Here is a 12177-nt window from a genome sequence, read left to right on the forward strand (position 1 = left end):
GGCCCTCGAGTGTTCACCTCTTAGTGCAATTTTTGCATTTACTCTCTTCAAGTACAGCAGAACAAGCCCACAAGGAGTAAATGTGTGAACACGTTAACATGGTCTCCATTAAGCATCTTACAGAGTATAAACGTTACTAAAAAGTTGCATCAGTGCAATAATAAATAAGTAAACAAACGTGTAACCCACGCTTGCCATGAAGTCATTAAAAGACCAACAAATCAAAGAAATCTGCCCACTCTTAAAGTCATGACACGAATTAGGCGTGCGGAGCTGTCCATCATGTCCATCATGGTTTTTTTACATGTTTTTCGCTGCTTCTTTTCCATGTGTTACACATAAGCAGAGTCACTGGACTGAGTGCGGCCAAAATTAGGCACACTCATCCTCGGCAAGTCCTTATTTCTGATTTCATAAATGGACTTCCGCCGAGCCTGCACGCCTCGCACGGCCGTTTTGATTTTCCGCCACCCCAAATGGTTGAGTTCTGCCAGGTTCAGCACCACACAAAACCCGCTGACCGCGAACATGAAGACCAGGAACACAGTCTTCTCCGTAGGTCTGGAGACGTAGCACTCGACATCTTTAATGCAGGGGTAGCGATCACATTCGTACACCGACGGGACGTTGAATCCGTACAAGAAGTACTGTCCAACCAAAAAGCCTATTTCCAGCGCGTTTCTGAAAACCACCTGGATGATGTAAAACCTGGAGATGCCCTCTTGTCGCCTCATTTTGGACTTTGTAGTTCTCATTGCCGAATTAGGGATCTCTTTGACTTCTAAACAGTCCGGCTCGGTTTCTTTGGTGGAGTTATCTGTGTTCTGAAGTACTCCATTAACGATGGTGTTCTTTATCTTTTTGCTCTCGTCTCGCTTGAGTGAATCTTGATCCTTATCTAGTGTCAGATAGACTGTTGAGTACCGCCGCTCCTTCTGCTTGGCCGACTGATGCACCGAGTACGTGATAAAACAAAGACTCGGGGTGCACACCATGATGATTTGAAAAACCCAATATCTAATGTGTGAAATGGGAAATGCCTTGTCGTAGCATGCCTGGTTGCAGCCCGGTTGTAAGGTGTTACAAACAAACATGGTCTGCTCGTCATCATAGACAGTCTCTCCAACTATTGCTACGATTAGAATCCGGAAGATGACCACCACTGTTAGTAGGATCCTAAAAAGCAAGCAAACAAACAAACAATGTGAAAATAAGTGTAAATATATGTGTGTTCACTGATACAAATGTGGTTCAGTTGTGCGCCGCCTCGATGGCTTGAGCGCTCACAGTCCAATTCGGGTGTGTTGGATTTAGGGAGCTGTCCAGTGCTGAAACAGGACGCTCTTGAGGATGATGTGTTTCTTTTCTTTTCTTTTTTACTGTGTTCTTGTTAATATGCGTGTATTGGTGTGTCTGTTTGGTGTGTGTTTTCTGATTCGATGGCTGAAATGAAATGGCATCTGAGCAATTGCCATTGCTTTGATTGTACCTGTGTGAGCTTTGTTAACCGAGAGAGGTGACAACGCCGACTCTCTCTCGATCTCTTTCTGCCACCCGTGAGTGCACAACCACCACTCAAACTCACCAACACCAAACATCAAAGGGACAAGTGGATGGATGACTACATTAAATGGCGTGAATTTTAGTTTGGTTTAGGCTGTTTGCAACAGCATCCCATCTTCTGAAAGGACAGCTGTCAACTGATTTACTTAGCTGTCTCGTTTAGAAGGAGGAAAAAAGGGAAATCTGTGGAACAAGAGCAAAAAATCCACAAAACAGACACGAAGGACTGGGCACCATGCTACAGAAGATCCTTGAAGCACAACACAGAAACGGGGGACTGGGAACCATGCTAAAGACGATCCTGGAGGCTGCTGCGTTTCTTCGTTTGTTCCTTGTTTTTGTTGATCATCTTACCTTCCTATCATAGTAGAGTGCTGCTGGACAGCAGCCTCCAGGAGCCTCTCTAGTATAGTCCATTCCCCCATTTCTGTGCATCCGGAGAAGACTAGAGCACAACGGCACTCTGTTCAAATCCCTCCAAAAAAAACGCGTTATTTCCCGTCCTGTTTCTCTCTGACTCTCGTTGTTTTCAGTCTCCAGAACGTCCGATTTTAGCTAAAAAATGCATCCGTCACGGGATGCTGCTGTCGTCCCGGTTTCTCTCCGTCTCTCTGCGCGCTATCTGGTTGGTTATGTGCTGAGCGCACAGCGCCAGTAAGCGTCCTGCTGTGTGTGCCGAGCGCTCCCACGACGTTGCCACACTTTTCCTTGTCATGGGAGTCTGAAGGGCTGATTACTATAAGCCCTCCTATTTTCGATCTTCAGGTCAGGTTGATGGGCTGCGCGCTGCGTCTGGATGGAGGGAGGTTGGATTTAATGTCTTGCCAGCGTTAATCCGCCTTTAAGTAGTCTCCCCCCTCCCATGCGTCACGTACGCACAGACAGGTCGGTGGAGCGCAGCCAGGAGTACCAGGACTTCTGATTTTCAATATTTCAGTTTTATATATAGCGTTCACAATTCAGTGGATACTGGACGATTGTGTTCAGAGTGTTAGGCTTTTTCAGTTTATACATTTTCGCATGGGTGGCTCCACCTGAGAATCAAACCCCCAACCCTGGCTGTATTGTTATCACACTCAACTCACTGAGCTACATAACCACATGTGCACTTCAACAATGCCCATCCTTCTGGGGCAAGACAATACTATATGCAGCATATCACATTTTATATATGCTTATATCTGAAACATATACAGTTTAATAAATGGACCCAATCTTCTGTCTTGGAGCGGACTGCCCCGCTTGCCCAGAGGTATCCCTCCCCATTGTGCAGACTGCTGGCCCGGCTGGTAGAGCTGTTGTTTTTACTTCGGGCAAAGATGGTCTGGATACAGTGAGTGAAAGTACCATCCGAGTTGCTAATCGCTTTACAAGGCAGCCTGCCTGCTTGCCTGTCTGTCTGCCTCTCTCTCTCTCTCTCTCTCTCTCTCTCTCTCTCTCTCTGTGGAGGTTTAAAAATAGAAGCAAAATATGTGACCCCGCCCTGTATATAGCGCTCTGAGATTTGATCAATTTAGAACGCTGCATTGTGTATGCACTAATATTAGACTATTGTGTGGTTTGATACTGATTATTATAGTGCGTTTGTCTCTTTAAACTGAATTGAGTGGCTTTACAATATATTTACATTGCATGTATAGCCTAAAAAACTACGATTTCCGTTAATTTATTTATTGCATTCTTCAGCTGTCAAGAAGATTTTTCTGTATATCTATTTCGGAAATTGTTTAATATAACCATGTATTCTATATATTATTAGCGTCAACTAAATGTATTCAGTAGGTTTACAGGTATAGTGAGAGTACTTTGTTGAATCTGGGAAACTGGGGATTACCGATCACGTGACAGCAGTGTTTTTACTCAATAGAACTTTTTGCGGTTAATTTCTCCTGAGGTGGCTTATCCTCTCCGCTCCCTGTAATCTTTTCTAATTCAAATCTTTAATAACCTTTACTCATCCATCACGTGACGGAAGGGCAGAGCCTGGCTGCTTTCGAGAGACAGAGCGGGAGATTTTTATAGATCCTAATCCACATCCTGAAAAACACCCTTATGTTTCAGATTTAAACTGGAAATAAATAGATAAAGATGAGTCCCGGTTCTCGTTTATTCATACATCTGTACATATCTACATATACATTGCAGTTGAGTGTAAAATTTGACGACAACACACGAATTCTAACCCAGAAAGGGGGAGGTAACCGAAGGTGAGGAAGGGGGCAGTCTGGCGCTTAGAAGCACTTCCGGTGGACGATGGAGGGTCCAGCCTCATCATACTCTTGCTTGCTGATCCACATCTGCTGGAAGGTGGACAGAGAGGCGAGGATGGATCCGCCGATCCACACCGAGTACTTCCTCTCAGGGGGGGCAATAATCTAAACACAAACACATTTGTTAATCTCGGGATCTGCTCATTGAAATGTCACATTCATATTCACTGAACAGTCGGTCACCTTAATCTTCATGGTGGTGGGGGCTAGAGCAGTGATCTCCTTCTGCATGCGGTCAGCGATACCAGGGTACATGGTGGTGCCGCCGGACATGACGTTGTTGGCGTACAGGTCCTTACGGATGTCAATGTCACACTTCATGATGCTGTTGTAGGTGGTTTCGTGAATACCAGCAGATTCCATACCTGTGCAAATACAGCGGACAAGTTAGTGGGTTTTACCCACCACTGCAAAGAACACATCCGACACCGGCGACAGCTGTCGTAGCAGGTGCTGAAATGGACAGCTCCGCCAACAGCTGCGCGCTCCATGGCACAAATGTGAACAATAAACCCCTGCTTTAGATGTCTATTTATCGCCTATGAAGTAGTGAAGCCGAAGTTGGATAAACTGTGACCACCAGTTGGGGATTATATTTAGCCAGCAAATCACTAATATGAGCAATAAGCACGTCAATTTTGCGAAAAAAATACCCATTCAACCGGTGTTAATTCTGATTTGATAAGATATTATCTTAGCTTAAAATTCTTTTTTTTCCTAATAACATAAGAATAAAAATTGTTCTGTGAAAATCTAATGTATTTGTTTATTAGAAAGATTATTTTATATACTTAACCCTTTGATACACAACATGGGTCAAAAGTGACCAGACAGAGTTTTAATTAAGTGTGATAGGGGCGTGGTTTAAGTGCGTGATTGGGGCGTGGTTTAAGTGTGTGATAGGGGTGTGGTTTAAGTGTGATATGGGCGTGGTTTAAGTGTGATAGGGGCGTGGTTTAAGTGTGTGATCGGGGTGTGGTTTAAGTGTGCTATGGGCGTGGTTTAAGTGTGATAGGGGCGTGGTTTAAGTGTGTGATAGGGGTGTGGTTTAAGTGTGATATGGGCGTGGTTTAAATGTGATAGGGGCGTGGTTTAGGTGTGTGATGGGGCGTGGTTTAAGTGTGTGTGTGTGTGAGAGAGAGGGGCGTGGTTTAGGTGGGTGTGAGAGGGTGTGGTTTAAGTGTGTGAGAGGGTGTGGTTTAAGTTCAATATCAGTGTTATCGGTTGTATGGTGTATGTTATGTGTGAGTGTGACAAAGTAAACATTTCATATATTAAATGTGTAATTCTTTGGTCCAAATCACTGCTAAAATAATAATTTTTAACAAAATCATTCTTATAATATGTCTTATTTTCATTTTTATCACATTCACACATGGGTCATTTTTGAGCCATGTGTGTAAACTTGATATAGTAATACAAAAACTATTTTAGTTCATAAATTAAGAAAGGAAAAATTAAAATAAGGATTTGTGGTAATCAAAAACTATATATATTAATATTAAATGATGAAATATATTGATTTCCAAAAATATAGCAAAGAAACCCTCAGCCGTGCATGAAATAACATTGTAGGTCAATACGGGTCATTTTTGACCCATGTTGTGCCTTAGAAGGGGTTTGCATAGCTTGTGTATCAAAGGGTTAAGGCTAACTTAAATGACAATTAAGAATTAAATATCAAATCACTGTGTGACACATTTAAAGCTCCTAATGGGGCATTGTCACTACAACTAAATTAAGTCTTCGATGTCTGCTCTCGCTCTTACACACCAATAAATGAGGGCTGGAAGAGAGTCTCTGGGCAGCGGAAACGCTCGTTGCCAATGGTGATGACCTGACCATCGGGCAACTCGTAGCACTTCTCCAGGGAGGAAGAGGAGGCGGCGGTGGCCATCTCATTCTCAAAGTCCAGAGCCACGTAGCACAACTTTTCCTTGATGTCACGCACGATCTCGCGCTCAGCTGGAGGGGATCATATTTGTTTATAGTCAGTCAAATGTGCATCACCAAAGACAATGTGAGGATTGTTTAATGCGCCTGAAAAGTATTTTCACCTGGTTTGCAATTGCTCAAACAATTTCTTGAAATGAAAAGTTTACTTTCTCCAAATCAAAGTTCATTATTTCAATTTTTAACCAACTTTAACATGCAGGTAAATGATTGGAACATCAAACAGAAACGGTTTTTTTCTTTCAATGTTTAGAGTCATGGTGTGTAAATAAATTAAAGTAATGACAACTTGATAATACAGTAGGCCTACACGATGCTATGATGATATGACCAACCCAAATTCGTCATAATTATGAATTAGTAGTCTACTCACCGGTTGTTACAAAAGAGTATCCACGCTCAGTCAGGATCTTCATGAGGTAATCTGTGAGGTCACGACCAGCCAAATCCAAACGCATAATGGCGTGAGGAAGAGCGTAACCCTCGTAGATGGGCACGTTATGGGTCACACCGTCACCGGAGTCCAGCACAATACCTGATGATGCATACGTGAACATGTAATTCAACGTATTAACTCACTGAACAAAATCTTGTTCACACTTAACAAATCTTTCACACCTGTGGTACGTCCAGAGGCGTACAGGGACAGTACGGCCTGGATAGCCACGTACATTGCAGGGACATTGAAAGTCTCGAACATGATTTGGGTCATCTTCTCTCTGTTGGCCTTTGGGTTGAGGGGGGCCTCAGTCAGCAGGGTGGGGTGCTCCTCTGGGGCCACGCGCAGCTCGTTGTAGAAGGTGTGGTGCCAGATTTTCTCCATGTCGTCCCAGTTAGTGATGATGCCGTGCTCGATGGGGTACTTTAGGGTCAGGATGCCTCTTTTGCTCTGTGCCTCATCGCCGACGTAGGAGTCCTTCTGGCCCATGCCAACCATGACGCCCTGATAACAACAAGGATCATGGAAATTTGTGACGTGGTGGATAACTTACACCATCACAGGGTATCATAACTACCACTATACGCAGAATTTAACTTTTTTCAGAATAATGAACGGCCTGTTTTCCTCAGTTATCAGTTGAAAAAAAGACGAGGTAATTTTGGTGCGCAATTACGCACGGTGGACCTGGCCCAAGGCCATCGATTGTTTGATGCAAACAACTGAAAGTGATATTCATCTTGAACGTGTGTGGACTCATAGTTTACTTCACCTGGTGACGGGGGCGACCAACGATGGAGGGGAAGACGGCGCGAGGTGCGTCATCACCGGCGAACCCAGCCTTCACCAGGCCGGAGCCGTTATCACACACCAGGGCAGTAGTCTCTTCGTCGTCACACATGATGTCAGCTCTGAAACACACACGGCGGTGCGCGTGCACACCCACACAGTGGCACTGTTAGATCCAGCATTAAAATCACCTGTTTGTTTGGAATGGGTGATTGAAGTTTTTCCTTCTTTTCAGACACAACAAACACAAATAATGTCGCTTTTTGTGGACAAAAAAAAAACAATTGACTGTTGACTAGTTGTGCCTGTTGCTGATGGTAATATTATATAGTCTAGAAGGGTGCAAGGGTTAGTCTTCGGATTTTCTTTGCCGGGTCACTAAACTGTAAACTGTTATTATTGTTTTAGTGATCACAACAACTTTAATCCACAATCCGCAGAACGAAGCTGTCGATGTTGTTAGATGATTCGTTTTTGTAAGATGTTGACATTTGGTTAAGTAAAGGTGGAAGACACGGCCGTTCGTGTTAAAATGTATCGTTCCTCTTGTTATAAATCCACTGGTTGGCTCTTTTCAGTTTTTCGGTCATCCATGCAGTACTCACCAGATCAGCACTCGGCGCCGGATCTTGAGTGTGTAAACCGGGGGTACCGAATTGTCACGTCGGACCAATTTATACCCAGACAAGTGTCCATATTTGGTAGCCCATTGCCCCATTGACAACAGCCACTCCATGAAGGGCATGGCAGATAGAGGGAACTCCCACGCGGACATCTGTGCCCTGCCGCCTGCAGGACAGCGTTGAGGACAGACAGACAGACGATGACAGACTTCCCTTTGATCCTTTCTCTACCCATAAATCACGATAAATTATTATTATTATGTCAGTATAATATTCATAAAATAGCCGTGTTTTAAGAAAGACAACCTGAATAAAACATCCAATTGAAGGACACAAGCCATCATCAGCAGAATCAATATATTTTAAACAGAAAGAGCCAATACCCAAGCCACATATCTGAATAACCAAACAAGGGTCTGATGACTTGTAAAAGTAATAAATATCCACAGTTTTTGGTATTCTAAATAATACGTTAATCCATTTTGTGTGTCTGTGTCTGTGTCTCCTAAGCATAAATGAGTTCAGACTGGCAGCACACATGTAGCTCTACAATACAAAATAGAGAGACCACTTGTGCCACACAGCTGGTGCCAGCAGCTGTTTCACGCTTTTAGAAGCTCCAAACCCCACATTTCAGATTTGTGTGAACAAAGAGGGGGAAGCCACTGCTTTGGACCAGACATACCCATTTTAGTACAGCGTGAATACAGTTTTAATAAACCTCAAGCATGCACATATTTTAAAAACAAAAGCATGCAGCTGGACACACCATATGGAAAATGAAAATATATATTTTGCCGATACATTAATATATTTCATTTGCATAAAATCAATACGTTTCCATAATTATAATGAGCTGCTTGGACGTTATTGATGTGGTGGCCATGTAACACGCTGTGTCTGCATATGGAAAATTTTGAAATGATTAAAATTCATGGTTTAGTCATGCTTTCGTAGTATACCATTTGCATCTTTTCACTTTGATTGACATTTTATAGATACATCGTAATGCAAACCATATGCTAAAACATTTTTCAATATCCTGTTCAAACGGCAACACACAATATTCAGTCAAAATAAAAATCGAACAGGAAGAAATACTTTGGCCTGGGTATAATATCAAAGGTGCATTGAATTTATTCTCCTTGGCATATTTCTCTTCCTCTGTCTGAACACATACTGGTCCCTCAAACACCAGCCACTGGTCTGGTAATTACCTTTTTATCCAATAAAAGTCAAGACAATACATTTGGCCATGTAAGAAACCGTTACAGATAAATCAAAAGCAATGCTGATACTTTTTTTTGTTTGTTTACGACATCAAAACAATGAAGAAAAAGGAACATCTCTTGTTGTGACACATGCCATATTTCTTTCTTTATTTCTGCACTAAGGAAAGAACAAGACACAGGAAATGACATTGCCGGTTTACTTGAAACAGACAGGGAGCGAGCTCTGAAGGCTGTGAAATAACATTGGCTAAGAGCAGTGGACGGTCCCACCACAAGGAGGACAAGACAAAAGGGCACAGCAAGCCATGAATCATATGCTGCTGTCACCCGACCCCGAGCCATAACCCTTCACTGTGTGACTCTTTGTTTTGGTCTTATGTAATGAATGGTAGACTGTGGTCTGCTTTAAGCATCATTTTGCCCCAGTATTCAAATAATGATAACATTTTATGACCAGAGCTTAGTTAAGTTTGTCTATGGAGAACAGAACTGTTAAGATCAAGAGGGACAGGTGGACTTTCAACATTCGTTTGCCCTTGTGCCAAAATATGAAATTGTTATCAAATGATATTTCAGTGTTTGCCGCTATCTTTTTTCATAGTGTGTTCAGGTGCTATCACTGCTATAGGGCAAGGGCTCAGGATGTAGATATGGTAGTGTTACATTTTAAAACATTTGTTGTGCTCATTTTCGGAGCAGCCACGGGTGTGAAAGTTTCATGCCAGAGCCGGGATTAGACACTCGGAGGTTGCTCCAGCAGTCCTGTAGTGTGACTTTCACTTTATCTGCTGCTACTGACCCCTGTGGAGATCGGCCTCATGAGATAATAAGGACAAAATCGTCTAGAACAAAAAAAAAAACTATTGATTTTATCATTTCACATCATAAACAGAGTACAAGCCTTTTACACAAAAAACAAACCCTGAGGGGAAGTCCTTTGCCTGATGCAGGCAAGGTTTTGTACCTAAATCAATAATGTGCACATATATGGGAATGTCCCCATGCTGGATTGTAGCATTTGAGGTGTTCATCAAAAGCTCGCTCAATACAAATGGTCTGAAAGCACTTTGTTCTTTCCAACATGGCACATTTATCTGTGCCGAGCATCAGGGGCCATTCAAAGGTCAAAGCTAAAGAAGACATGAAACATATTGCTCAGTGAAAATTGGGAGTCCTCTCTCTCTCTCTCTGGCCTGTGCACTGAATACGTGAAGAGCTGTCGGATTATGTTAAAGTCTTCCGCTCGGTACCTTAAAGTAGCACAGGGCTCAGATCGCTGTCAGTATGGCTGCTGTTATACAGCACATATTTGCATTATTCTTGATACTTTGGACAGTGAGTTTCACTTTCCTAAAATGCACGTTTTTTTTTATTTTGTATACTTTATGAACATCTGTTATGTAATAGGCTCATAGGCCACATGTTTTGGGACTGCACTGAAGAGACACTCGGAAAATAGGTTCTGACTTTAGGAGGGGGAAGTTACAGATTTACGAGCTGGAACACAAAATCTAAGTTTTGTTTATGTTTATTATCTAATTGCAACATAATGAAATTCAACAAAATGGAACAGCATCAATATTTAAGTGTACCAAACGATCAAACTTGGAAAGGAAATATATCCTATTTATTATAAATTAAATAGAAAATGTCTCTCAAACAAATTAGGGCTGCAACGAATGATTATTTTCATTATTTATTGTTATGATTAGGTGTTTAGACTGTAAAATTGCCCCATCATAAGAACCTAAGGTGATGTCATAAAATTACTTTTGTTTGTCCAATAAACAGTATACAAAAAATATTAACTATATAATGAAATAAACTGTAACATTTAATATAAATAATCTGATATTTTTGTCTTAATAATTAATTTAAACAATGAATCGATATTTTGAATTGTTTAACAATATATTTGATCAACTAAACAAATTATTGGCTAATCGTTTAGTCTTTTAAACAAATGCTGAAATGCATCATATTGAAAAAATATTTTCCAACCAAAATGCATTATTTATTTTGCATGCACCTATAAGAAAATAGATTTTTTTATATGTTGTTGATATATCAGGAAACTCTTCTACCTTTTGTATTTTTCTTATTTTCTTATTTTAAAATGATCAATTGACCATCTTATCTATTCTAAGGATCCAAACATGTTTTTCAAACTTGTAAAATCTAATTTATTTAGTCTAATGTAAACTGCCAACCATGTTTAAATTCTTAACTGAATAACTGTAAACTCCTCTCAGGTTGTTTGGTCCTCTCAGGCTCCTAAATAAGCAGAGGACATGGCCTCAATGGTAGCTATGGCCCTCCCCAAAGCTACCTTCTAGGCTGAAACTACGACATTATCCAACCTCCAACCCTCTGGAAAAAAACAAGAAAAAAATCTTCAAATGTAGTCATTAGGAAACTAGAAACTAGGAAAAGCTCTTCCTCTTGCCCACTTTGACGTCTTGCAAGCTGACATTTCCTACAATAGCCATTTACCAGTGTACCCACTCCACCTTGGTACCCACTCCACTTTGTGTGTTTGTGTGTGCATTCGTGCCCGTTTGTGAATGTGAGGGTGAAATTACAGAGCAGTATGTGGTTAATGTATGGGCAGGCCTCTCTCTCGCTCTCTCTCCCTTCCTCCCTCCCAAGGGTCCTTGCAGCCAGTAGAAGCAGGCGTTGTCCACAACCAGTATCAGACCCCAATGAAAAATTCACCAGCTTGCCCCCCCTCTCTCTCTCTTGTAGCCTCTCAGTGAGGCACTGTCATCTTGGCTTCAAGGACTATCGCCCGCTGTGTCGTCTGCTAAGAATGCCAAAAACACAGAAATCTGAAGCGCTTTGGATTGAAATTTAAATATTCATGAATCAAATTTAAATAGGCTACAAAAAAGACAGCTACCCAGATTTGCAGGTAGGCTGCTCAGCAAGAGTATTTTGATAATTCTTTATAGGGGTCCCTAAGTATTGAATCCTGAGCTATTTTGGTGGTAGCACCAAATGTGCAGTGCCAGTCAAAACTGATAGGAAAGCATGTGAGTTTAGTACACACCAAGAAGAAGTTCAGCTAAATAGGCTTTTGCTCTCTGATAGTCTTGCATATGAGCTTCTACAGCAATACGATATTAGTCGTTCTAACATGTTGTTTTTTTTCCAATATAGTTCAGGTGTACATCAATGTGTCATTTGATCTCTTCTCTATCGCATGTCCTTATAACCCCCCATCTGCTCCACTGGGATTTCATTTGGACTGTGATTCTGTTTCATGTTTTACTTTTTGACTCACCAGCTTCAAAAGTGCATCACAAGAT

General features: G+C 41.7%; 2 protein-coding genes across 2 annotated transcripts; both read right to left on the reverse strand.

Annotated features, from left to right (window-relative positions):
- Window positions 1-332: 332 nt before the first annotated feature.
- On the reverse strand, window positions 333-2006 carry LOC142968440 (gap junction delta-2 protein). Its single transcript, XM_076108298.1, has 2 exons — window positions 1918-2006; window positions 333-1176 (listed from the first exon to the last, which is right to left on the reverse strand). The coding sequence occupies exons 1-2, from the start codon at window positions 1986-1988 to the stop codon at window positions 333-335; spliced, it is 915 nt and encodes a 304-aa protein (XP_075964413.1). The 5' UTR covers window positions 1989-2006.
- A 1657-nt stretch (window positions 2007-3663) lies between these two features.
- On the reverse strand, window positions 3664-7715 carry LOC142968394 (actin, alpha cardiac muscle 1-like). The gene is made up of 7 exons (XM_076108246.1): window positions 7620-7715; window positions 6998-7136; window positions 6405-6729; window positions 6160-6321; window positions 5607-5798; window positions 4017-4198; window positions 3664-3938 (listed from the first exon to the last, which is right to left on the reverse strand). Exons 2-7 carry the CDS (start codon window positions 7124-7126, stop codon window positions 3795-3797), a joined length of 1134 nt encoding a protein of 377 aa, XP_075964361.1. The 5' UTR covers window positions 7127-7136; window positions 7620-7715; the 3' UTR covers window positions 3664-3794.
- Between the last annotated feature and the right edge of the window lie 4462 nt (window positions 7716-12177).

Source organism: Anarhichas minor, unplaced genomic scaffold (assembly GCF_050575085.1).
Source record: "Anarhichas minor isolate MPS153535 unplaced genomic scaffold, ASM5057508v1 ptg000040l, whole genome shotgun sequence".
Taxonomy (NCBI): Eukaryota; Metazoa; Chordata; class Actinopteri; order Perciformes; family Anarhichadidae; genus Anarhichas; species Anarhichas minor.

What these genes read in the sequence shown, in the direction of transcription:
- LOC142968440 (XM_076108298.1), bottom strand. Translation starts at nt 1,988, where the DNA reads ATGGGGGAATGGACTATACTAGAGAGGCTCCTGGAGGCTGCTGTCCAG. An exon ending in CACTCTACTATGATAGGAAG is followed by an intron (nt 1,177 to 1,917) that starts GTAAGATGATCA and finishes CTTGCTTTTTAG; the next exon opens with GATCCTACTAACAGTGGTGG.
- LOC142968394 (XM_076108246.1), bottom strand. Translation starts at nt 7,126, where the DNA reads ATGTGTGACGACGAAGAGACTACTGCCCTGGTGTGTGATAACGGCTCC. An exon ending in CGCCTCTGGACGTACCACAG is followed by an intron (nt 6,322 to 6,404) that starts GTGTGAAAGATT and finishes ATGCATCATCAG; the next exon opens with GTATTGTGCTGGACTCCGGT. An exon ending in ATACTCTTTTGTAACAACCG is followed by an intron (nt 5,799 to 6,159) that starts GTGAGTAGACTA and finishes GATCCCCTCCAG; the next exon opens with CTGAGCGCGAGATCGTGCGT.